At 40.4% G+C, this 25,219-nt stretch overlaps 5 protein-coding genes and 1 non-coding gene across 10 annotated transcripts in view; 3 read left to right on the plus strand and 3 right to left on the minus strand.

Annotated features, from left to right (window-relative positions):
* Positions 1-7,489, plus strand: part of fermt3b (FERM domain containing kindlin 3b) — a 22,732-nt gene extending 15,243 nt beyond the window's left edge. For both annotated transcript variants that reach the window (XM_070836513.1, XM_070836512.1), the window contains exons 6-15: positions 2,268-2,370; positions 2,457-2,564; positions 3,268-3,402; positions 3,642-3,688; positions 3,833-3,957; positions 4,575-4,681; positions 4,900-5,121; positions 5,451-5,575; positions 5,854-5,995; positions 6,339-7,489. In XM_070836513.1, the coding sequence (XP_070692614.1) occupies positions 2,268-2,370; positions 2,457-2,564; positions 3,268-3,402; positions 3,642-3,688; positions 3,833-3,957; positions 4,575-4,681; positions 4,900-5,121; positions 5,451-5,575; positions 5,854-5,995; positions 6,339-6,518 (1,294 nt within the window). In that variant the 3' untranslated portion in view covers positions 6,519-7,489. The remainder of the gene's footprint in view (positions 1-2,267; positions 2,371-2,456; positions 2,565-3,267; positions 3,403-3,641; positions 3,689-3,832; positions 3,958-4,574; positions 4,682-4,899; positions 5,122-5,450; positions 5,576-5,853; positions 5,996-6,338) is intronic.
* trnaw-cca (transfer RNA tryptophan (anticodon CCA)) lies at positions 392-463 on the minus strand. Its single transcript has one exon. It is a non-coding gene; the product is annotated as a tRNA-Trp (tRNA).
* On the minus strand, positions 6,656-10,012 carry trpt1 (tRNA phosphotransferase 1). Of its 3 annotated transcripts, none has more exons than XM_070836516.1 (8): positions 9,854-10,012; positions 9,545-9,626; positions 8,766-8,935; positions 8,260-8,437; positions 8,097-8,153; positions 7,883-7,993; positions 7,694-7,781; positions 6,656-6,849 (listed from the first exon to the last, which is right to left on the minus strand). In XM_070836516.1, the coding sequence occupies exons 1-7, from the start codon at positions 9,911-9,913 to the stop codon at positions 7,759-7,761; spliced, it is 681 nt and encodes a 226-aa protein (XP_070692617.1). In that variant the 5' UTR covers positions 9,914-10,012; the 3' UTR covers positions 6,656-6,849; positions 7,694-7,758. The 3 variants fall into 3 exon arrangements, with proteins under 3 accessions (XP_070692617.1, XP_070692615.1, XP_070692616.1); XM_070836514.1 differs by having other exon boundaries at positions 9,545-9,629; XM_070836515.1 differs by having other exon boundaries at positions 7,629-7,781; positions 9,545-9,629.
* Positions 10,013-10,094: 82 nt separating this feature from the next.
* zbtb3 (zinc finger and BTB domain containing 3) lies at positions 10,095-13,610 on the plus strand. The gene is made up of 3 exons (XM_070837103.1): positions 10,095-10,174; positions 11,114-11,925; positions 12,450-13,610. The coding sequence occupies exons 2-3, from the start codon at positions 11,117-11,119 to the stop codon at positions 13,546-13,548; spliced, it is 1,908 nt and encodes a 635-aa protein (XP_070693204.1). The 5' UTR covers positions 10,095-10,174; positions 11,114-11,116; the 3' UTR covers positions 13,549-13,610.
* A 2,278-nt stretch (positions 13,611-15,888) lies between these two features.
* On the minus strand, positions 15,889-18,955 carry rnaseh2c (ribonuclease H2, subunit C). The gene is made up of 5 exons (XM_070836773.1): positions 18,918-18,955; positions 17,890-18,041; positions 17,379-17,491; positions 17,112-17,231; positions 15,889-16,143 (listed from the first exon to the last, which is right to left on the minus strand). Exons 2-5 carry the CDS (start codon positions 18,038-18,040, stop codon positions 16,120-16,122), a joined length of 408 nt encoding a protein of 135 aa, XP_070692874.1. The 5' UTR covers position 18,041; positions 18,918-18,955; the 3' UTR covers positions 15,889-16,119.
* A 1,006-nt stretch (positions 18,956-19,961) lies between these two features.
* On the plus strand, positions 19,962-24,960 carry LOC139207313 (seipin-like). 2 transcript variants are annotated; one of them, XM_070836994.1, is made up of 10 exons: positions 19,962-20,019; positions 20,851-21,103; positions 21,265-21,343; positions 21,845-21,988; positions 22,125-22,160; positions 22,998-23,132; positions 23,232-23,329; positions 23,907-24,036; positions 24,190-24,271; positions 24,366-24,960. In XM_070836994.1, exons 2-10 carry the CDS (start codon positions 20,856-20,858, stop codon positions 24,479-24,481), a joined length of 1,068 nt encoding a protein of 355 aa, XP_070693095.1. In that variant the 5' UTR covers positions 19,962-20,019; positions 20,851-20,855; the 3' UTR covers positions 24,482-24,960. The 2 variants fall into 2 exon arrangements, with proteins under 2 accessions (XP_070693095.1, XP_070693096.1); XM_070836995.1 differs by lacking the exon at positions 22,125-22,160.
* The last annotated feature ends 259 nt before the right edge of the window (positions 24,961-25,219 follow it).

A 25,219-nucleotide genomic window follows, 5' to 3' on the forward strand; every position in this document is an offset into this window, starting at 1 on the left:
CATAAAACAGCGTAGGGCATTGATTAGTATGTTTAAAGTAAGTAATTTGACAGAATCACTATTTCACTGATAGTTCTGAGGCATAGTGTGAACAGAGGACTGAATTTGAACACTCAGCCTTCTGTTCTGGAGTCAGATGCGCTACCGTTGTGGCACAGGGCCCGCCTCTGTTTGGTTGTTGTTTTTTCATTTTGTTTCCCTCTTTTCCTCTTGCACACTAAAGGCAGATAAGAGTTGTGGTGGCCTTGCATGATATAAACTTCACAAGGTGCAGTCGCATGTATAAATGTTATCCTGCTGCAGAGAAATTTGTACTGAGTGTCTACATGACAAGATCAGCAAATACTGTTTTTCTTTAACTTTCAAAGTTCTTGCTGTTAAACAGAATTTTTGACCCTGAAGTGATTTGAACCCACATCCTTCTGATTTGGAGTCAGACGTGCTACCATTGCACTACAGAGTCTGACAAAACAGCTGAATGGTCCAGTTATCACCTACAATTAGATTTAATTTGATTAACTAACACTAATATTCAGGTTGGACATCTCCTGGATTGGATGTGCTACCGTTGCACCACAGAGTCTCATTCTACCTCTTGACTGGTCAAACAATCAGCTGACAAACCAAAACTAAAACGAGGAGGGATGAAACTGTTTTATAGTTGTCTCCTTTCCTTTTCAGAGGATCCACATAATGTAAATTTCATAAAGTTGTCCAAGAAAGTGGAAACAACTGAAACAAGTGAAATCAGCAGACAAACCAAAAATAGACTGTATTACCATCTGTTTGATTTTCTCATTTACTTTCCTTAACTCCTCTCCATGTTTCGTTGCATGATGTAAATTTCATCATCTAACCAAGTCCACAAAAGGTACAGACCCGTGTACAAACGTTCTTGTGCTGCCCAGAACTTTTGACTGAGAAGCTCACCAACTTTCAAATTTCTTGTTTTGACCCTGACATGATTTGAACATGCAACCATCTGATCTTTTGGACCTTTTCTCCTTGGCAAGTCCAAGTTTTATAATCTAGTCCACAAGGGTCATCAATTTCGTATGCGTTACAAGTAACAAAGGATTGTTACATGTACCATATTGGGGTACTGTTGACTTACAGAGCGTGTTTTATGCAGCGGACATGTTCATTCCAACAGGATTCATGCACAACTTAGGAAGTGCCGGGAGAGTAAGGGGTGTTATTTTTGTGTGCTGTATTCACCATTCCTTCTGGCAAGTCACAGCTTCATATCTACTACATTTATAAACAACCATAAAACATGACCCTGACGTGATTTGAACACCCAACCTTCTGATCTGGAGTCAGATGCACTACCGTTGTGCCACAGTGTTTGGCAACATGCTGAGAGCTGTGACAGATAAAACATTTTCTTGTTGTCTCCATTTTTTGTTTCCTTGTTTTTTCTTCTTACTTTGTTTTCTTTCCCTTCCTTCTTTTCTGCTTACACACTAAAGGTCAATAATGATTTCCATGGCCTCGATGACCAGTGTGATGTAAATTTCAAAATCTAGTCCACGAGGGTCCATGTGCAGCCCAGATTTTGTGACAGATCTTACTGTAAGCTCTAGAAGTAGCTAACGATGTACCAGGAAAACTAATTTTGAAAGTGTTCTCCATCCTTGGTCCTCTTCTCATTTCACAGTTGTCCAGAGCGCTTTGTGTTTTTTTGATAATTTTCATGCAGAAACACCCTGACACTATTTGAACACACAACCTTCTGATATGAAGTCAGACATGCTACCACAGAGTCTGAATTAAATAGCACAAAGGGTTACATTGGGAACATTGACCTTGAGTGGATATGAATATGCAGAAATCAAAGCCAGAAACAGAGACACAACCATTAGGCCACAGCATCTGACAGCTGCTGTACTGACTTTTGAAAAAGTGAAGTCAGAATTGAAAAATGTGCTGATGAGCTGTGAAAAACTGAAAAGCAGCTCCTAACTGAGAGGGTTGGAGTTGATATTACTACCACTGCCCTGTAATTGGATTATGATTGGAGCTGTTCGGGTTTCAGGTTTTATGAAATGCACTGTAAGTATTTCATTTCAGCTCTAGTGAGCACACTCAGGAAAAACAGCTTTTCCATTTTTTTCCTTTTTCATTGCCTGTCCCACTCTCCCTTCCTCAAATTCAAGTTCAAGTTCAAATCCACTTTAAACTTGAACTACTTGAATTGGTAGCCAGTCCCCCTACACACATGTATGTCACATGCAAATTCATAAACTGTTCTCTTTCCCTCTCAGGTGGTTGGACTCATCCCGTTGTCTTATGCAGCAGGGCATCCAAGAAAATGACAGAATCTGGCTTCGCTTCAAATACTTTGCCTTCTATGATATAGAACCCAAGGTGTGTGTACATGTTGTTTTATAGATAAAGTGCCTGTATCTGGCATTGCATTCCTCTGTTGATTCCACTCTCTCTTTGGCCTACAGTACGATGTTGTCCGTCTGACCCAGCTTTACGAGCAGGCGCGCTGGGCCATCCTGCTGGAGGACATCGACTGCACTGAGGAGGAGATGATGCTGTTTGGAGCCCTACAGGTACAAAATATTTGGAAATGTTGGAAAATTAATGTTGAACTGGACACTACCCTCATGAAACAAACAAATGTCACATATTACAGGAATTTTAACGTTCCCATCTGCATCCTGTCCACATCATATGCAGAAATTTGATGATTATTAACAATTCTAAGGGTAATTTAAGAGGTTAGATATAATAAATCTATGCTTTAACACAGTTTTGAACTCTATGTGAATAAAAAAAAAAAATATGAGAAAATAATATTGAACATACGCCAAAAAAAATGGCAAGAAACTCTGCACAAAAAGTTAAAAATCACTCAAAGTCTTTAAATGTTTAAAAATGCCACTTAATCTAAACTGCATTATTTGATAAATAACTTCAGGAACACTTCTGAATCTGAACCACAATATTGTGCTTGACTGTAAAGCCATGACAACAGGATCAAAAGACTTAATATCATAAAAGTAAAAGTTATAACATGGTTTCTGTAGGTGAACCTGCTGAAGGATCATTACCAGTAAAACACTCTTGGGTTTAAATTTAGACACCACATAAAATGAGTCTCCCATTCAGTGGCTTTGGAAATGCGCTTGAATCTGGTTCTAATTTGGTTTGTATTTAATCACAAAGAACTGTCCCTGTTCCGAGCAAAGATCAGAGCAATAGCACACAGTGTTAGCTGTTAGCTTTTCATTCTCCTGTCTTCCACTCCTGCAGTACCACATCAGTAAGGTGTCTCAGTCAGAGCCCCAAATGCTGAGCTCCAGTGCAGCCATGGACGACCTGGAGTCTGCCCTGCAGTCCCTGGAGGTCAAGATGGAGGGAGAGAGCAGCTCCGCATCCGAGATGCTGGTCAGACATATTGGATGTAGTCGTCTGTACATCTGTACATGCAATGATTCTGATTAAAGTTAACCATTTTAGGACTGTAACTCATTTTACAGTTTATTTGAAACATAATGTCAAAAAATAAACAAGTAGGGGTATCATACAGAAATAACCAAAGACAATCCAAACAGTACATTTAATAAGGAGATAGATTTGGGTGTTCTTTTATCCAATGACAAAGAGCATCTTTGTCTTTCATCCAGGAATACATGACTGCACCAGAGCTCAACGACTATCTTAAGATATTCAGGTGAGATTAATTTTCCAACCACCCATCAACACACGTACACACGTATGTGTATATTTATATTCATAATATTTCCATTTTCTAACTGATGTGAGCAGGTAATATCGTAGAAAATGAACAGTGTTGTTGTGATGATGTATGTTTCAGACCAAAGAGGCTGACTCTGAAGGGATATAAACAGTACTGGTTCAAGTTCCAGGATACCTCCATCTCTTATTTCAAGAGCAAAGAGGAGAGCATCGGAGAGCCCATTCAGCAGATTAACCTCAAAGGTGCTGAATATGTTATTGTTGTTTTGTTTCTTTTAGTTATTATTATTATTATTATTATGTTTCCCTGCTGTGCATCAATAATTTGTTCAGCTATCAAATGAACGTTAAGTACGTACACATTAGTACCAGGTGAAGTTGCAGCCCACCTCTTTATTCACATCACTGCTTTGAAATGACCACATACTGCAATATAATGTAATGCCAACATGGAAACATGGTACACACAAACACAGAGCTTTCTACATATGGTAGAAAGTGAGAATGCTGCTCTCTTCTCAGTCTGTAAAAAGTTAATAAGGTCACAAGTAATCCTGGATCAATACTATGAACCACTTAAGGGTCCTTTTTTTAAGAGTAAGATTCTGGGCTCAAAGAAGACATGAAGCATGAATAAAAAAGGAATATAACACTGATGTGGATGACAAGATAAATACAGAGGAGCTGTGCTGTGACCATGATTTAGCAGACTCAGGCGTGGACTGTGTACTCAAAATGTCATAGACGTCTGTCCCAGTTCATCTTGTCGCTCCTCTTTCTCTTCCCACCATGCTTCATTTCTGCCTATAAATGTCCAATTTTAGCACTGGGTGTTGTTTTAAAATTCATCCTGCACACAGGATGTGAGGTGGCTCCAGACGTTAATGTGGCAGCGCAGAAGTTCCTTATCAGACTCCTGATACCAGCGCCCGAGGGCATGAATGAGGTCTACCTGCGGTGTGAGAACGTGAGGCCACACACACACACACGCGCGCACGCACGTCTGTCCTCATCTCAGTATGACATCTTGGCATTTCCATCACCTCTCTTTCAACACATCTATCTTTATCTCATTATCCCACCTCACTGACCACAACCTCTTTCTGTCTCTCTCTTTCTGTCTCTCTCTCTCTTTCTGTCTCTCTCTCTCTCTCTCTCTCTCCATCTTGGTCTCTCGCCCTCCAGGAGCAGCAGTATGCTCAGTGGATGGCTGCATGTCGACTGGGCTCCAAAGGAAAGACTCTTGCCGACAGCAGTTTCCAGAGTGAGATCCAGAGCATTCGCTCCTTCCTGGCTATGCAAAAGACCAGCTCCGGTTCCCATAGCAACACACCTGCCAATGAAGAAACCATCAATACTCATAGTCTGGTGTCACCACGCTACCACAAGAAGTACAAAACCAAACAGGTACAGGAGAGGTGGGAATGTGTACACAGACACAAGGAAGAGCAAATATAGTAGACGTGATGTGTCACATTTTCGAGAGGCAGCTCTAGCAGAGTACGGGACGATTGGATCACACAAACCTCTCTCTGATCCTATATACTGAGTGTGACAATTAGCAATGGGCCAAACTACAAGCTGAAATAAAATGAATAATTTTCCTGGGGGCAGAACAGACTTTGCACAACCGATCTACCCGAGCAGTACTGCATCTGAACCCCCTGCTCAGTTTGTGCTCAAGGCAGCAGAATTATAATTACATTTGACTTTTTACTCTGTGCCTGCTCCTCCAGCTGACCCCTCGCATCCTGGACGCATACCAGAACGTGGCTCAGCTCTCACTGACAGATGCAGTGATGCGCTTCCTACAGATCTGGCAGGCCCTGCCCGACTTTGGCCTGTCATACTTCGTTGTCAGGTTGAGTGCAAAAGTTCAAATTAAAGCTTTTCAGAATAAACTGAATGCCAGTTAGCATCGACTTAAGACCATTTTGTGGAGTCAAAGTTACATCAAAAGTTACATTTTAGTGTAACTGGTTTAATGTATACAGTAATATGAAATAACACTGTACTACTGAGATTACCATTAAGGTTAACTGTCTTTTGAGAACAGAATAGCACCCACTAGAGGTGATACATAAAGAAAATAGAATGATTTTTGAAAGAAAAAAAGCTGAAGATGTTTTTACCCAACAGGTTTAAGGGCAGCCGGAAAGATGAGGTACTGGGCATTGCCCCCAACCGGCTGATCCGTATCGACCTGGGCGTGGGGGATGTGGTGAAGACCTGGCGCTACAACAACATGAAGCAGTGGAATGTCAACTGGGACATACGACAGGTGACACTCACACTTCCATCCACCTTCTGAGCAGTCTGCAAGATCTCAAATTATTATTTCCAGGAATATGTGGCACTGAATTAGTTAAAGAGACCATACTTCTAAGATTTCTACTGCTAATAGGATATATTATCAAATCATACCTTACATATATGTGTGATAACTTTATGACTTTAGAAATCCAAAAACATCAAGCATTATTTCCTGAAATGAATGTATGAATGTGACCTCATTAACACCAACATAAAATGAAGACATTTAAAGTCCTAACAGTGCAGAGATTAACTTTTAGAGGAACCCCTCATATAATATCAACATTGTATCATGTTTCTGACTCCTGCAGGTGGCCATAGAGTTTGAGGGCAACGTCAACATCGCTTTTAGCTGCGTGACTGCTGACTGCAAAATTGTTCATGAGTTTATTGGAGGCTACATCTTCATGTCGACGCGCAGTCGCGAGAAGAGCGACACACTCAATGAGGAACTTTTCCACAAGCTGACGGGTGGCCACGAAGCCCTCTAAGACTAAAACACACAAATCCCTCACAGCCCACATCAGACCTCCTGTGTGTCTCAACAGTGGAGGACCACATGGAATAGGATTATTTGTTCGATTCAGGCAACCACAAAAACACCAGAACAATACGACAATGGTCATAATATGATATTCTGTCCAAGTTTTTATATAGTCTTTGTTCCACACACACACAAACACCACTATCATAAACTACATGAGTGGACTTAACATGTTCAAACAGTTCAAGAGTCCTGTGGCGCTCGTGCTGACTTCCCCTTTAGTCAGGATGGACTTCTGTAGGGCCAAACTGCCAGACATCTGGTCCAGGATCAGCGGGCTTGACGATCAGACATGGAAATGTTAAATCAACAGCTGAACAGTAACTTTTCTTTTTTGTGTCACAGTTTCCACTCTTCCTGCCGCTCTTTGTCCAGAACTGCAATTTTTAGACTTTAGTTTGAGGCGCCACATTATCGCGGCCAAGAATCAGCAACAAGTAGAAAAATACAAGCCAATGTGAAATGTTTTCCCTAATAAACATATGAATAAACAAACATTTATTAAAATAAATACAACAATTCACTTTTCATTCTGTGTTGTTAGCACTCCTTATGGTTGAGACATATGGTGATAATTTCTGTTGTTTTTTTACACAGGAAGCTTCAAGCCATTTATCTCCCCTCACATGCTGCGTGTGTGGGCGAGTGTGTGTCCATATCTTACAAGAAACTGTTAAAGCAGTCCGTTAACTAAAACCACAATTTCTGCATCCTCTGGCTTCCCATAGTTAGTCACGTGACTAACCACTAAACAATATGTCTTCAAATGGTCTTCCATGTAAAGGCCTGCCAGGTTGTTCTCAGCGGTCAGTGTGTTTGTTTGTAACCAGGATTTTATGTTTTACAACTGCTCACTGAACTTATCTTGTGTGTCAATACACAAAATCTGTATATTCATCAATAAAAAGTGACACTTTCTAGGTTGTGGAATTGTCATATATAAATAATGTTATCTTCCCTGAAGTCATCCTGAACCTTTCAAAAATGAAAAGTTTACCAATGAAGTCAAATTTAGGCTGATTTCTGAATATATTTTCATATTGCTGACCAAAATCACCTCACCAGGATTCTCCTGCCAAATGACAAGTGTTACCAAGGGAACTAGGATAAGCTTCAACCAACCATGGGATGTTAGCACAGTCAGGTGAGTTCCGCTTTGACCAATAACAGAACAATAACCTCTGTTGCTACTGCAGTGGCAGGATGCTCCCTGAAACACAGAACAAAAGTGACTTTTGTGAACAAGTAAATGTTGGGCCTCAATCCAAGTTTTAAAGAAAAAGAATGAATCCATTTGGTAGTTTTTCTTACTTGTAGGTCTCAATCTTAAAGCTCGGCTGAAGTATTTGGGGAGAAGTTTTCCTTCTGCGTTGCCAGCTGTCAGCAACACACGGTTTTCTGACCAAAAGAACTCAATACCATCTATACAGTCAGACACACACATAAAACGCATGTAAGAGGGGTTGTTGCCTCAACATGTAGACTGAATAGAGTGTATTGGGTAGGAGTCAGTGGATAAGCTTACCAGCAAGAGCTTTGGGGACGTCAATGAACACAGCTAGATCGCAGTCTTTCCTCATGCCTGGTGGGAAAATGAATGACTCTGTAGAGCCTGTGTGTCTAAATGCTCTTTTCTCTGTCTCTCTCTCACAAATACAAACACACACACACACACACACATAGCTTACCGCTAATAACACCATCCTCCCCTGGCAGGCCTGGAGCCAGATGGATGTGTGTCCTCTTCATGCGGCTCAGGCCCTGCTGCTGGATAGAGTTCCAATTGCGGAGGTAGGAGCCATGCACGGCCTCAGCAGGGCAGTCTGGAGAACCAGCCAGGACCGGTTTCAGCTCCAGATCCATTACCTGAACACAGACATGCAACCAGTATTACCACAGAATTTAAGATTAAGGTACAGAGGAGTTTTTTTGACCATTTAAGTTATAATACACAGAGACTAACTAACCTGCTAGTACTATCAGGGGTTAATTTTCAATCAGAGCAAAGTAAATACTCATATATTTATGGAAAACTCTTTCATTCACTTACACCCCAACATACATAAATAAATATGTTTATAGAGTAAATGCAGCATCTACCCAGGGGAATAATACATCCTGGCATGGTGGTTTATCATTCAAAGATTTCCGCCTGTCTCTTTTCATGAATAGAGGCACCTCCTCTGAGAGTTACCTGGATTGAATGACCCTGACTGGCTCGGATCTGCAGGCGGCTGTCCTCCGGGTGGGGGCGGAGCTTAAATCGCTGCTTGTCATTTGTGGCCACGACTCTTTCTACATCTTCCAGTGAGTATGAGCTGAACTGCGGGTGAGCCAGGAGGTCGTCCACAAACAGGAAGCCATCTGTGAGGATAAGAGCCGTTATGGCTATGGTCAACACTACATACGGATGTTGGTGTTATGAATGATGCTGCAAGAAAGCCCATGATATTTCTAGACCTCAATCTAACAGAAAAAATACTAACTTACAGCAAAATCATATCACATAGTCAATGTAAGTTTTGTTGGACCACTAAAAGGTAGCCCTACACCACATTATTACCTTGGCTGTATTAGGTATTGCGGTTAATTAACAGCAAATATTTCAATATGAGTGTGTGCAGACCCCGCAAATCCTTAAATATTGTCAATACTGCTGATAAAACAATAAGATTTCTTTGCATGGAAAGTTTTTGTGTAACACCTGAGTGAGCAAAGTTATAAAAATGAAACAGACAAATATCTAACTTTATTATAGTTGAATAACCTAAGTGTTTTAATGAAGCCTTTGTAAAATATTTCCTTTGCTATGTCTGTTTGAACCAGATGAGAGCGAAAAATAGCACAAAAACAATGATCATAGGAAAGCACCTGTTGAAATGCTTTAAATCAGAATAGAAAATTAAAACTAAGTCCATACTTGTTATCAGAAGGGAGACTTGTGTTATCTGAAACTGATCATAAGCAGCTCACCTGTACCCATTTGAAGACCCATTTTATTGGCTCCATGGCGAAGAGCATAAGACATAGATTTAGACAGGTGGACATCTCTGTCCTGGTAAGGGAGAAGGCATCGTTCATAACAGACAGACAGACAGACAGACAGACACACTCAAATTCAGCTCTAATTATAGCTCTGGTTGAAGTGTAAGATTACCATTGCAGAAAATTCTTACTGCTTGCCTTGATAGTCTCTACAGGGGTAACATGAGTCAGTAAACAGTCTGTGAACTGTTAAAGCGACGGGACAATATCCAAATTTATGGGGCGACAATCTCTCACCTCTCCACCACGATTTCCTCTCCTTCCTCTCCCTCCACTTCTTCCTCTCTCACTTTCCATTCAAATGCAATTAAGTCATTCAGATCATGATGTAGAGCTGTTGAATGTAATATTGTAAACTGTACTGATCTTAATTCACCGGGACTTTGCGTAAGATCACACTTGTGGTCACCCAACAGCTGTCAACAAACGTGCAGGTTCCCACTTCCTGTGTGCTGTCGTTGTCCGCGTGTAGGTGGCACTGTTGCGGTGCCCTGACACCACAGAGGAAAAGCTGCATTTCATCCTGGAAAGAAAACACAACTCAGACAGCAGCTGCAGGTAAGAAAATATTCTTCACATCCACGATAAATGTGAGGAATTTCCTCGCTGCATTGCTGCTGGGTATTTCACAGTAGCGCAAAACTCATGCTGATATATCCAAACAAAAAATACCGCGGTTGCTGGAGCTTCCGGTGCAGGAATTTTACACACAGAGGCTGAGCTAACTTGGCTAGCTAACGTTAGCATAGCTGGAGATGCTGCTGCTCGTTTTCCGCCTGTTCTCGCTGGAAAACCTCGACTCTTATATATTACATGTCACGCTGTTTGCCGTGTTTCTCTCTGACCTGTGTGGTCCAAGCTGTCTTCTTTTTGTGCAGTATTTACTACAGACTGAGACTTAGCTCCCAGACAAGCTGCCAGGGGACTGAAGCAGTCGGGCAGGTCACCATGGAAACTGAATGTTAGCTACGTTAACGGATGGCAGCAGTCTGAAGACTCTGAAATGTCAATAAAGGGTTTATAAAGAGAGACAGAGGCCACACTGTCTGTGAGTGAACTGCTTTTTGATTTAATAAATGTTCAGTTTATAACTTTTAGGTGTTACATGTTTATGTTCTACCTTTAAGACGTAACTGTTCCCCTAACTAACCTAGCAAAGCATTAGCATTAACCTCGAAAGGCATTGTGAGATAAGATTATAATGATTTAGCTAAAAGGCTGGTTCCCACTAACAGAAAATGTTAACACTTTTACCACTTCATCCAGTGGTTGATTCACGGGGTGCGGCGTAGGAAACATGGTGCCCCCATGTTCATAAAACTGCCCTCTGGGATTACCCTTTTGTAGATAAAGCATGATAAGATGTTTACTAGGTTGGCCCTAGAAGAAAATGTGATTAGCATAATCCACATACTCTCATTATCTTAATTTCAGTGACAGCAGCATTGTATCTTTATGTCTCTGCTTTCTCTCAGGTTTATCTTCTATGTCCCTCAGGTGATGGAGTTCCCCCAGCACTCCCAGCAGCTGCTATCAGCCCTGAGGTCCCAGCGCCAGCGGGGCTTCCTCTGTGACTGCACCGTCCTGGTGGGCTCATCCCGTTTCCTGGCTCACAGGGCTGTCTTGGCCTCCTGCTCACCTTTCTTCCACATGTTCTACTCAGACTCTCCTGGAGTCATCGGTGGAAACAGCACCAGCAGCTCTGTCACACTTGACAGCGACATTGTCACGGCTGCTGCATTTAGCTTGCTATTAGACTTTGTCTATGAAGGCGTGCTGCAGCTGGATGAGTCTCCACCAGTGGAGGACATATTGGCGGCCGCAAGCTTTCTGCACATGAACGAGGTGGTGAGAGTATGTAAGAGACGACTGCAGAGACGAGGGCCTCTGGCTGAGGCAGACAGCACTCGCTCTGAAGAGAGTGCTGGTGTGAGGCAGGCAATAGAGACAAGGAGGGAGGATGGGGATGACGGTGGAGCTGAGCATGTGGTGGCCATGGCAGAAGAACACATGAATCCAGGTGCTATGGTACCACCACTCTCATCAGTATCCATAACGACAGAGAGGAGTCAGTTGGAGTCTGTGAAGTCTGAGCGGCGGACTAGTGGGGGGTCATCAGAGGCACGACTTCAGACTCCTCTAAGTCCTGACCTTGCTGATACCACGCAGCCAGGCATGGACGTCCCTCCTCTGCCCCTAGGTGGGGAGCTGGTGCAGAGCCTCATTGCATGCAAGTCTGCCGGTGCCTCTGGAAGTCAGGGAGAGGGCTCGGCACTCTGCAGCCCTTGCAGCACCACTGAGGCATACAGGTAAGGGTGTGTTTTAAAATTTTAGATTGTACTTTAACTTGAAAAAGAATAGGAACACTCCACAAACACGAGTTTACTGTTAATATTAGACTACTGGTCACTGTGAACAGTGTTATTTTTAATTTAAACTTTAAATAGCTGCTCTATTCTGCTTTGCGCTTAAAGCAGAATAGAGGTCAAAAGGTCACAAGAATGTCAAAAGTGTTGTGTTAAAGGAATTTGTTTTTGTTTCAGATGCAATAAAATCAATATTTAACATAAAAAGATCAAAAATTGTAAATCATTATTGTTATTATTATTATTATTATTATTATTATTAACCAAAAGCTCCAATGAGGTGCTGTGATAAAGTCTGTCCTCTGAATGTGGTGTTTTTTTTATGAATTTCTATTATTTTTTAGGGAAGTTTCTTCACTTTAAGTGAATCCTGTGAGTTCCTCCATGCATTGACATACATTCTTGTGATTTGTTGATACTAAAAGACTTTTTACAGTATATCTTCCTGTCTGTTTGTCTTTCTCTAGCCACAGCAGTAACCAGCAGCCGTCCTCGTCTTCCTCTTCTCTGGTGCCATTGAGCCAGGCTACTTGTCGATCAGTGCTTGCTCTTTCCCAGTCAGAATCCAGCCTCTCCCCCAGCCCCCATCAGGACGTGCCAAGACTACCCCATGATGCCTCTGTTAGGAAACCCCTAGAGACTGACCACAGAGGTACATCAGGCAGAGGACAACAGATGGTCATGTTGATCCAAGCACCAGCACTAACTACACACTTAGAAACAAACCCAACACACTTGCCATCACAGCGTGCGCTTCCCCAGATTCGAATCCAGAGCGCTGTGTCACTCCAACGCCAAAGTTTAGACTGTCCCTCAGCACAGAACCGAACCATTAGGGGAGCCGAGGGGGATGCAGGAGCTCCACCCACCACTAGAAGTGAAAGGCCTCACCCTCTTATGTGCAGAGTGAGGACAGACAACAATGATGGAGAGCATGTCCAAGTCAAAGTGGAGGCCATTGTTATATCTGATGAAGAGATGGAGGAGGAGAAAGATGAAAGAGGAGAGAGAGAGCCAGTGATGGAAGTAGATGATGAGTTTGAAGATGACATCCAAGAAGAGGAGCTGAACAGCCCTCAGTTTCTTTCCTCCCACTCACAGGGCCTCTTACAAATGGCCTCCCATTCAAATGATTACTCCTTCCCTCTCTCTCCTTCATCCTCCTCCTCCGGTGCCGGCCCTTCCTCCCAGGACACTTCTTCCTTCGCCACCTCCCTTATTCCTCCGTCAGCAGCTCAGCACCAATCAGATGCTCCTGCCTATTTCCAGGACTTCCAGGACTCTGTGGGCCACTTTGTGGAGGACCTCCCTACATGTGGAGTCTGTGGGAAGACTTTCTCATGTACATACACACTAAGGCGTCATGCCATTGTCCACACACGCGAACGTCCTTATGAGTGTCGCTACTGCTACCGGAGCTACACACAATCCGGTGACCTGTACCGACACATTCGCAAAGCTCACGACCACACACTGCCGGCCAAACGCAGCAAGGCAGACATGGAGCCCTCTCTGCCACCACAGCCACCACCCTCACAGCCGCCACCACCACCATCTCTTAGCTAACACACAGAGTGTTTCTGTACTTAAACACACAGACCTAAACTTCACCTTACATCCTAACTTTAATTCTACTTTTAAAAATCTAGTAGAGCTGCAACTAGTGAGTATTTTCTCAATGAATTGTTTGGTCTATAAATTGTCAAAATGGTGTAAAATGTCCCAATTTCCTTAAATCAAAGGTTATACCTTCAGATATCTTTATCGGGTACCAAAAGTTAAAAGTTCAAAAATATTTACTTTACTACCATAGAAGACTTGAGGAACCAGAAAAGTCTCCCTTTTCCTTAGAAAATTACTCAAAATGATTAGAAATTTATGGAAATAGATTCATTTTATGTTGATCAACTAATCGATTTATTGACTAATCCTCGCAACTTTGAAAGGATCAACGTAATGTCCTCACTTTGAAGAAAATTCAGGGTATCTACAGGTTTTTAAAGTCTTACATTTTATTAAATTCAACTTTAGAAATATCAGGCCTCAGTTCATGGTCTTCATTTCAGATGTTTGTTAACATTTACAAACATGCTGAGCATTGTCTATTTCATCTCATTTGTTAACAACTTTCACCAAAGTATTTGGCAATACACCTGAAACCAGCAGAAAGATGTGTTCAGACAGATAAAAACACACGTGATGTCATTGCCTAAACTTGTTAGTAGATGTGTGAAAAACCGTTTCTCCTCTGTGGTGCAGTCAACAGGTCACTTCCTCTGCCGATATGAAGGTCCAGGATTTGGTTCCCCAGGTGGCCGAATTCCAAATTTTTTTAACAATTTTCACAAAAACCTGAAAAAACTGATATTTCTTTCAGAATTGAATCCCCAACAGTTTTGTGACGTTCCTCTGCTTTTTGCTTTTCATCATTTTAATCTCTGAGGTCGTCTGTGTCTTAGCTTCACTGATCTTCCCTAGAAATGTAGAATTTTGCAGAATTGATTCAAGTCCTATTTTCAACTTCAACCATCCAGACTCATATCCCATTTCCAGGAAGGAAAGGACAAAGACTATATTTTCTATTTTGTTTTTGAATTGAACTCTACCCAAACCAGATACTTTATTTACAGTCATACTTAATACTGCACACTTGCTCATGACACTGGTAAGATAAAATATGTACTAGATTTAAACAAATAATGAAGTAAAAAGATTTTTAAAAAAGTGAAATAATTTGTTTACTTTAAGTACTGTAGTACTTTTTTAAAAAAAAACAAGGATATTACTGCCACCAGTTGTAGCACCTCTCACAAACCATCCTTTTCAGTTCATCCAAATATTGTCGTCATATATTTGTATTTCCAAACACCCTGCAGACACCCTGGCTTTCCACTCTACTGGAGGACATTTGATCCCCTTCACTACACAACTACAATAACTCTCTCACACACACACACACACCCAAAACACAAATAAGAGAAAGCTGTTGTATTTCGATTTGATTAGAAACATCATTGTACTTTGTACGACTGCCTTTTCAGTGTGTAACTGTGCCAGCAAAGTTTGACTGATTGTAAATGTAGTAGTATAGCCCTGTCTGTTTTATTTACAAGACGAAACCGTTGGAGCTGTTGACTTAAAAGCACAAACTCTAATAACAGACTCAGATTGTGCCATTTTATAACTTGTTATACAAGCCTTTTCCTTGCACCAGTTTTGATGAAGCCTCTTCACCGACAGCTGATGTGTACAGTATATTTGATGGAGTAGGAAATGGTCAACTGTAAATTCTGTTGGATTCTCTTGGCACCGTGGTTGTCTTGTCCTTACTTGTGATTTTGCAACATAGTTCATTGATTTTGTTCAGCTGTTTCAGGGTCTGTTTAAAAGTTGTTGGGAATGAAAAACTGGTTTAGTTTACATTCCCTGGTAGGAGAGTGGTGGAGGTAAAGGGAGGAGTGAATACATTTGTTATGTGTTTGGCATATTGGACGTCTGACCTTTCCTTTCTTTTTTTTTCTTCCTGTACTACAACAGAATACAGTATGAGCATACGTTGACTTATGCAGTAATTCTGCCCTCTCTTTAAATGTTGAAATTTAAACTTTAAATGTGCCTGAATGCCCGTTTGACACTTTTGGAGTTTGTTGACCATTTCACATGTTTTGAGACTATGGTTTCTTTGTCATGAAAACTGGTTCGTATTGGTGTTACCATACAAACCCAAGAGGTTTACACTGGATACTCATAAGGGACGGCTGAGTCACTGAACATTCAGAGGGTTTCATAGTCAGCCAATGTGCAAAATCTAAATGTCACCTTGTGAATAAACACTGTTCTGTAGAAACAATGTGTACATACTGTAATGTTTCAGTGAATCACAATGCAGCGGGTGGTCAGTCAATATTATTTTTTGTTATTAGTATTTTATTTCACTACAAAATGACAAAAACATACAAAAAAATATGATCATTACATTTGTTACTCACTGCTCTGCAGCAGTAACACTGGACTTGTTAGCATTTCTGAGGTGTTTTCACTGACTGTAGCCAGTAATCAGCAAACTGTACATTTTATTCCAACACAGTGAGGTGACACCAGCCTGCCACCTCTCTGCAGGAGGATTTGTCTCTGTCTTCAGTCTTCTACTGGCCCGTGGATCTACGAAGACACAAAATGTCAACGTCCAACTACAAATCTATCTGCCTCTGTGTCCTCGTATTTCATACCAAATGATATTCTGATGAAATATTGTTATCAATGTAGCAGTTTTTGTTGATTCTGATTTGGAAACAATAAAAATGACAATGCCACAACACTGTTCCAACAGCAAATAGACATCATCGTGTCATTTAAAATGAAGCCTAATATATCTGCTAGTCATACAGATTATTATTAGCATGTGGACTGGAGTTTAACCAAAGAGTCAACAGGGTGTACATTAAAGATTAACAGCACATATGTGACAGAAACTAATGTTTCAATTAAAATCAGTCTGCTGGACTGAAAATCAGTATACCATAACACCACAAATTTACTTATCTAAATAACTTTGTTGATCCCTCTTAATGATCCAAAGTTAGATAATATTCTAGTTATTAGGAATCACATACGACAGGGTTCATACGGCTTTTTAAGAGTAAGATTGCAATTGTAAAATATTAAGTCAACAGAATTCCTTTATATTCACAGCAATCAATGTATATATTGTTACATTGTTTATCTTACCAGCTGTTCATATTTGATTGTATGTTTTGATTAGAATTATCATCTAGTGTGACACATCAGGAGACAAATATACACAAATATGATGACAGGATTGTTTCATTCACTAAAAGATTTTTGGTTTGCATGAGTGATTGTTTGGATGAAACACCAGAGTGTATTCATCTTCAAGCATATGTCTAACCATTAGAACAGTTCAAGTTAATCACTTTCCAAACTTTCAAGCCTTTGTACAAACTCTGATACTATCTATGATATTGACAGATCACCACAGAAGTACGCTTGTCTTGTTCGAAGTAATTAAACTGATAAGCTTTAAAATTACTGGGTGACAAAGGTTAGCTTCATTGCTTCATTAAACCAGTTATTTTTAAAATCAGCTGCTAACAGCGAAAATGACCCACCGCCTCAGCTAGCTCTGGCCAATCCATCGCCATCACGACCGTATCGTCAGAGTTCGGATGCGTCTCCAGGTTCCAGTAGGTCAGCTTGTCAAACACAGAGGATAACCTAATCGTTCTGTCCTGGACACACACGCACACGCACATTATTTAGCATCATGCAGACATAGCAACAAAATCCTCTCCTACACAAACTGCATATTTGATGTTATGCCCCATGCTGATTGACTTACCCAGTCAAACATATGAAAGATGATCAGTAATGTTTACCTCTTGGTCAGACCCGGGCTTGTTGACCTCTTTCAGCACCAAGCCAGTGTAGCCCTGCGGACAGCTGAGCTCCTGCCCTTTCAGCCCACGCCCTCTGAATGACACTGCCTTCTCTGTGATGGGAAAAAGATTATACATTTGGAATGATAATGCTGTCTATCCCCTTACCAAGATGGAGTCAACACCCATCCTAACCTGGGATCTTTCTGAACTAAATAACAGGTTATCATTAGCTCAAAAATCTTGGTAACAGTCTGGTAACTCTGCTAGACACTCGTTCACATTTACCTTTTATCCTTGCAAGACTGACATTAAAACATAGTCAGTGGTGCATGGACAGCGTTTAAAAATGTAATAAAAAGAAAATCACCACATCTGGTGATCATTTGTGTAATTCTTTTTTACTGGGATTTTTTCCCACTGCTGTTTTCTATGAACTGCAAACCGGTCCAATAACAATTAGCATTAGTCGACTGGACGAGAGGCTTCAAACTGCATATCCTGAGTGTACCTTGTTTGCAGTCTTTAATGGTAGCAGTCAAGTATTGTGAGACCTGCGCCGAACCATCGTGTTCAATCTCACAGGGCATTAGGTGGACTGGGGCTCGCTGCGCCTGGCCCACAGACACTTGAACACGAGTCACACTTGTGTTACAGGACATCCTGCAAACGGAAGACAGAACAGGTGAAAAACAATTCATTTATGCTCTTTTATTCTGTTGAAACATGAAATTTTACCAAAGTGTGTTGAGCATCTGCAACCTTAGCAGTGATTTCAAACTTTTAACAACTGTCTCTCAAATCTCCTCCTTTTTTAAGAATAATTGCTGGTGTCAGTATAGGCAATGGAGGAATATAACTAAGTACATTTACACAAGCACTTGTACTTGTCTTCTTTTTATGGCACTTTCTACTTCACCTCCACAACATTTCAGATGGAAATAATGTACTCTTTACTCTATTATAATTACTGTTGATGGTTTGTTATAAATTAAACTACCCAACAATATATACAAGTACAGCTGAAATTATTAGCCAATTAAGTAATCTTTGTTAGTTTGTCATTTTTCATGTAATAAGTGTTTACAGCTTCTCAAAAGTGACGATTTTTCTGCACTGAGTACCTTATCTTTTAATGCTTATGGTACATTTTCTTCATTTTATACTTTTCAATGAAGGACTTTTACTTGGACTTTACTTAAGTATTTTTACAGTGTGACATTGGTACTTTTACTTCAGTAAAATACCTGAATAAGTCTTCCACCATTGGCTACTGTACAGGTTATTTGTTATCAACTATTTTTAACTATTTTCTAAAGGCTTCTCTGACAGGGTTTTCAGGGGATACATGTTAGCATCAAAAGCTGCTGGTTTAATAATTGCTTGTCTAGATGAATTTTGGGAGCTTTGATAACAACCGCAACAATACTCCTCATCAGAGGTTTGATCATATCATGTGTTTTCTCACTTTTTAAACATTATTAAACGTTTAGTTAAATGCCTTTAAAGACTATTTGAGAAACATAAGTACAACAATACCTTCCAGCAGTTTTCCAGACGCTTAACTGTAAAACGTAAAATTGGACCTCTTCCGGTTGCTCCAGTCGCTGCGTGTGATTGGACGAAAGCTTCTTCTTCTACGCCGACAGATATTTTGGCGGGTTTTTTCTGTTCTGCCACAGGATGGCTCCCTCTTGGTGAAAGATTGTTTCTCTCACTTTTTTCTGCCCTTATAACTTTTGTTCATTACATCTTTGTTTTTCTCTTTCCTGTGCATAGAGCCACTAACTTTCATTTATATAACTCATTCTGGACTCCTGTTTCTTAATTTATATCTACATCTGTTTAAGTATGATAATTAATTCGTCCCTAAGTATTCGTATAGACACTTAATTCCATCCATGTCTCTCTAATTCACATATCTTGTTATTGTTCCAGATGTTTTGTGTGTGTGATACTACCTCTTAAACCTCGATCTAAACTTCAATCTGTAGATACTACTCAACTGAGGGACCTTTGAACAAATATATCTAAATTTGGCAGTCAGGAGCACTACTGCAAAGTATCACAAAATCAGGAGTGAAATATATGGAATTTGCTGCACATTTAGCAACAATGAAGAAAAAACAGACACAAACTCAGGAAAATACAATGAATGAATCAAAGATCTAAATACAGATCTTTATTTAGATGTATGTATCTAAATACAGACTTGACTTCAAGTTATCATCCAATATTATCATAGTAGACAATGAAGTAAGTCTTATAAGAAGTCTCATAATATATTTTGTTACTTGAATATGAACTGTTCAGTTGCGTCCAATGTTCTCACTGAAATAATCCAGTGGGACAGTGAGTTGTTTGTTGTGCAGACTGCTATATAAATATTTCAAGTATAAACTTAAGTTCTGAGGCCTCTGTGCGGTTGTCAGTGTCATGTTCAGTACTAAGAACTCTGTTCCAGTTGGCAGCAGCATCTCATGTGGGATGGACTAAACACTGTCCAATAGCAGCTTTTTAGGAGCTAGGGACAAGTTATTGGGGGATGTTTCTGCTTACAAAATCTCATCAAGACCGAGAGACTTCAAGGAAAGGAGAAGTGATTTCCTAACAGCTCATTGTAGGCCAACAGAAACCGGAGGTGAGTTTTTATAGCAAGACAGAGCTCTGTTGTTGGCATCATGCTGTTCCACAACACATAGACATTTTAATTAGACTGTTTTCTTCAAGTTTTGATTTAGATGTTGAATTGAAAATGCTCTAGTATACCCGCACTATAATTCCGATCAGCATAACTCCTGATCTAAAAATCTAGATGTCAGTGTTCATTTATGTGTTGAGAAAGTTGCAACTGCTTTCCTCTTTTTATATCATTAAAGATCACTAAAACTTAAGTCAGACGGAATGAGAAAATTAGCATCTTAATTTCACAGACTATTAACATCCCCTGAGGAACAGTTATAAATATCATTGTTACACAACTGTTATTGTGTCAAAGCAAACTGCTGCTTCTTCTTTGCTTCTTAATACATGTACAGTAAAACAGTCAGAATGGCTTTTGGCTGTTGACACAGTTTGGAGTCATCTGATATGAAAGGCTGCTGCTTGTGACTGACATTGGACACAGAGGTTTCACAGCTCTCAGTACAGTCAAAATGGTGCTTGTGTCTCCAGCTTCATGCGATCATAATATCATCAGCCACACTGAGGGTTTCTTTCTACTTACTTTCTATTTTTTTCCCTTTCCTTTTTCAACCACCCAACCTATTGACCTAACAGTAGAGTCGGTGTCAGTAGATCCTTTCATTTATACTACTTCTTTACTACTTCTCACCTTTTACAGCATGCTTATAATATTGTTAAATTTGACTTTCTGAGCTGTGTGTGTGTGTGTTGTTTAATCTGTGTGTTTGCAACTGTTCCCGTCTGAATCCATAAATCTCAATGTACTTTATTGTTTGTTAATGTTTAGATTTCATGGATCAAGAAAGTCTGCATCCTAGAGGTGATGGAGAAACGTCGATCCTCATCGTTCGGCTGCTGCTGAGGCTCCAGGAAACTGTCGTCACGACGACATCACACATCTGGCAGAGAGTTATACAGGGTGTTTTCGTGTTGTCTTTTCTCTTCTTGCTCCTCTGGATTGCCACCTTTTTATATGGGAGCTTCTACTACTCTTACATGCCCATGGCGGCTTTTTCCACACCTGTGTACTATTACTACAGGTGTGTATGTGAAGTCCTGTCCAGCTGTATCAGGAAAAACATAGACTGTAGTTACTGTGTGTGTGTGTGTGTGTGTGTGTGTGTGTGTGTGTGTGTGTGTGTGTGTGTGTGTTTGATTTCCTCTTGCTTTTACTCTCTGTCATTTATGTTTTCACCTGCAGGACAGACTGTGAATCTCCCACTTCTTTTTTGTGCTCTTATCCAGTGGCCAACATCTCTCTGATGACGAACAAGAATCATGTATGTACACTGAAAAAAATAACTGTAGGATTAACATGAAAAGTTGCACATATCAAAATCATGTTTACTGAAAATGATTTATTCATGTTCAATTCAACTAACATGTCAATTTATAGGTCTATTATTATGTCAGTATATTCCATTACTATCTTTTAAACTGACATGACTTTTTTATATGTTGTATATGCAATGATTTCATGTTAAACCATCCTAACCAGCTCAGGTAAGTCTCATGCCTCACGAGTCACAAAGCAATGACTTGTTTTGTTTGTCAGTACTGCATGATACATTTCTATTTCAGAAAAGAAATATAAATAGTAGTTGTCAACACACTAAGTGTACATTTGTAAGTTGAATAAACTACCACCCCCACTTTTTTTAGTGTATGAACATGTGTGTGTATGCATCTGTCTATTTATGTATCTATCTGTCTCTGTTTGTGTATCAAATATTTCTTTATTCATAGAAAAATGCTATCATCTTTTTAAAATGGACATTTAGGCGCTGACATTTGGCCAGGCCTATCGGATCTCTCTGCAGCTGGAGATGCCTGATTCTCCGGTCAATCAGGAGCTGGGGATGTTCATGATCAAGACGGCCTGTTTCTCTCGGGATGGAGGGCAAGTTGCCTCCTCTGCTCGCACTGTGAGTTGCACTAAGATTTTGTTAGCATTTGTTCAGCACCTCAGTGACCACATGTATATACAGTTAAACAGTGCTTCACTACTACCTCCTGCAAACTGCAAACTGATCGACTGTTGTGCTGCTGTGTGTTTCCCAGGCAAGACAACTGCTGTCCGCCTCCAGCTCTCGCTTTGTGAGTACAGCGCTGACGCACAATAACCTTTTAATCACACAGACTGGTCAGAGCCAGATTAGGCCTGCTTACGCCTGCTGCAAAGCTCCACTGCAACACAAGGTGATCTCAGTGCTCAGGTGGCAAAACTAACGTGTGAACTGACTGACTGCAAATACATGGTGGGAGTAAAGTATTTAGATATGTAACGGATGCCATCATTCACCTTAATTACTGTATTGAACACTGAGCAATCAGTTAAAGATATGCACTTTGTAATACAATCCAGTGCAGCAAATAAATACTTCTTTTGAAGCCTCACATGATATTAGAGTTGATGATATGGTACTTTTTATGGCTGTATTTTGTGGAGTTCCATATATATGAATCAGCCTCACAGAGTGCTTTCAGTAATTTTCAGTAAAATGCAAGGCCACACAGTCCAGCATTAAAACTCACTCTAGATATGAGTCAATACAAAAAGTTACCAAGTTTTTGTTTAAACAAAAACTGAACTTTGCCAAACAATTTTATTACACTTCATAACATTGGACAGGTGTTTTTTTGGTTGGTCAGTGCAAGTCTCTAAAGGAGCAAACCCACTGAAAATTATTCACTGAGATCAGCTTGTGTTAGTGATCATTAACTGACAAGCCAATCATTGAGTTATACAGAAGACAAAACTTTTGCGTCTATGACAACATCAACATCATCCCTTCCTAAACGGTCATCATCACTGACTGGCGTCATACTTTCATAAGAAAAGAGCAAATTAATTCATCCAAAAGGGACTGAAAAAAAAGAATTTCCAGTGCCGGTGTGTATGTCAGGTTGACTGTGTTGTCCTGCTGTGGTCAGAGCATCCTGCGGTACCGTTCAGACTTGCTGAGGTACCTGCGAACGCTGCTGTTCCTCCCGGCCTTTCTGAGTGGAGCCACTGAGCAGAAGCAAGTGCTGGAGGTGGAGCTTTTCTCAGATTATACTGATGACCCAGTGAGTCCTGCACTGTTTTTAATGAATATTTATACTGTGTTGGAAAAGCACACAAGGATTTTGTTGAAGTCTACCTGATAAGTTTTTCTCCATGAACAGTATTTCCCCTCTGTCACGGCCGTCATTGAGATCCTGTCCAGCAAGGTGCAGATCTATTCGTCTCAGCTCTACATTCATGCTCATTTCACTGGTTTAAGGTAGGAGTCACCGGCATAGTGCACATGTAACATGAAACTGATGTACAGTACTGATGATACATCATCTTATTACATGTTTTGTCTTATTTTAAAGCAGAAACCAAGGCTGCAATAGATAGTTTGTCTAATTTCTGAGGGTAATTTCTACAATATAACATGGTTGTTCCAGGTACTATCTAGAGAATGTGTTAGTAATCTCATTAAACGCTATGTTTTGGTGACGTTCCTTTTGGAAAAAGGAAAAAAGACAAAAATCTGAGAAAATCACAGAAGAGGAAGACACATACATTTCTCCACCAACATTCGACCAGAATTCAACAACTGCAACCACGAGATATGTTAAGTTTGGAAAAACTCATTTTCTAACGTCTCCACCTACACTTATAGTAATAATTTCCTTCAGCAGCCCACAGAGAAAACTACTCGTCTGCGGGCTGCTGAAGGAAATTATTGAGTATCACCTACTGACACAGAAGGACGAGTCTAACTGAGAGAAGATAAAGTGGCAGCCATTTTAACACCTCACCACATCATAATTACTGGGATGCTATAATGATGCTTTATTTCCCTTTGTCAGATACTTGCTGTTCAACTTCCCTCTCCTATCAGCCCTGGTGGGCGTCTCGAGTAACTTCATCTTCCTCAGTCTCCTCCTCCTCCTGAGCTACATGAGGCTGCTGTTGAAAGTGGAGTTTGAACCAGAGAAGGTGAGAGGAAAGGACCAATACTGCAGATAAGATAACGTTTAATGGTCTTTAGCTGCAGGGCTGCACACGTTATGTGAGTGTGAATTATTACCCATCCCTCCCGGGTGTTATAGCTCAGACCCTCTGTGTGCTTGTTTTCCTTGCTGTTTCCAGCTCGCGTCAAATGGGCTGCTCTCAGAAAGGGAAAATAACATGAGCAACAACCAGCAAGAGGATGGAAAAGATGCTGCTCCAGGTAGAACAACACAGGCATGAAGAATTTCGGCGTTATTTAAGTTGTTTGGATCAGCACTAACTGGTATTGACTACAAGAATACACTTCTTGACAGGTCCTGCAGAGGAGATGGGTCCCCTCCAGAGGACCTCCGCAAATCGGAGCCAGGAGAAGGCCCATTTGCACCGTGAAGACAACTCGGAGCTTCAGACCAGACAGACAAGTAATTAGATTGAAGTAAATGAATCAGAGGCAGCCTGAGGCCATTAATAAAGCAGAGGGTGAATGTGTAGAGAGCGATCTTGATGGCGTATTGTAAGTATGATGAAATGTAAGGAGATTTTTGAGAGATAATGTGGTTGATTATGACTCAGAAATCACTCATACACTACTGACAAATAGTGATGACCTGAGCTGCTCTGTTTGAGCTGTAGATCTTTCTGATGTTACATCATGTCGTTTGTGTCCTGTCCTCACATACACACACACACACACACACACGCACACACCATGACCATGACTTATGGGTTGTTACTCTTTTTATTCAATATATAATGAAATAAATAAACATATGAATAAATGCATAGAAATTATGTAATGTAACCATGGAATTGTGAAATAACTGGCAGTGAAATGTCTTATACTCCTTTCATCCTGCTTCTTTTCACATTACCAACATTTATTGCAGGCCATTTTATTTGATTCCTATCAGTTTTATTTCAAAAACTTCATTTTCCTAAAAAAATATATATTTGACTAATTATTAATTAATTATTTCATATTTTTATGGTTAAATCATATTGTGTCTGTATTAATTCATAGCAATAATCCCAAATGGTTTGTATTGAATATTGAAAATAACCAAATTTGGGTCTCCAATCACTTGGGATAAGTACATGCGTAAAAGATATATCATAATGACTGGCTGGAGTTCCTGTTTTCTATCTACTAAATAAGACTGTGAAGTTC

The sequence above is a fragment of the Pempheris klunzingeri genome, chromosome 9 (genome assembly GCF_042242105.1).
Source record: "Pempheris klunzingeri isolate RE-2024b chromosome 9, fPemKlu1.hap1, whole genome shotgun sequence".
Taxonomy (NCBI): domain Eukaryota; kingdom Metazoa; phylum Chordata; class Actinopteri; order Acropomatiformes; family Pempheridae; genus Pempheris; species Pempheris klunzingeri.

Bases quoted from the DNA above. Each gene is read 5' to 3' on its own strand.
- zbtb3 (XM_070837103.1), top strand. From the start codon at position 11,117: ATGGAGTTCCCCCAGCACTCCCAGCAGCTGCTATCAGCCCTGAGGTCC. The intron at 11,926-12,449 runs GTAAGGGTGTGT...GTCTTTCTCTAG, and splicing joins AGCACCACTGAGGCATACAG to CCACAGCAGTAACCAGCAGC.
- rnaseh2c (XM_070836773.1), bottom strand. From the start codon at position 18,040: ATGTCCTGTAACACAAGTGTGACTCGTGTTCAAGTGTCTGTGGGCCAG. The intron at 17,492-17,889 runs GTACACTCAGGA...TTCCCATCACAG, and splicing joins CATTAAAGACTGCAAACAAG to AGAAGGCAGTGTCATTCAGA. The intron at 16,144-17,111 runs GTGGGTCATTTT...GTGTCTTCGTAG, and splicing joins GGCCAGAGCTAGCTGAGGCG to ATCCACGGGCCAGTAGAAGA.
- LOC139207313 (XM_070836994.1), top strand. From the start codon at position 20,856: ATGGATCAAGAAAGTCTGCATCCTAGAGGTGATGGAGAAACGTCGATC. The intron at 21,989-22,124 runs GTGAGTTGCACT...TGTGTTTCCCAG, and splicing joins TTGCCTCCTCTGCTCGCACT to GCAAGACAACTGCTGTCCGC. The intron at 24,272-24,365 runs GTAGAACAACAC...ACTTCTTGACAG, and splicing joins TGGAAAAGATGCTGCTCCAG to GTCCTGCAGAGGAGATGGGT.
- trpt1 (XM_070836514.1), bottom strand. From the start codon at position 9,913: ATGGAAAGTGAGAGAGGAAGAAGTGGAGGGAGAGGAAGGAGAGGAAAT. The intron at 8,936-9,544 runs GTGAGCTGCTTA...TTATCCTCACAG, and splicing joins GGGTCTTCAAATGGGTACAG to ATGGCTTCCTGTTTGTGGAC. The intron at 8,438-8,765 runs GTAACTCTCAGA...GTCTGTGTTCAG, and splicing joins GTCAGGGTCATTCAATCCAG to GTAATGGATCTGGAGCTGAA.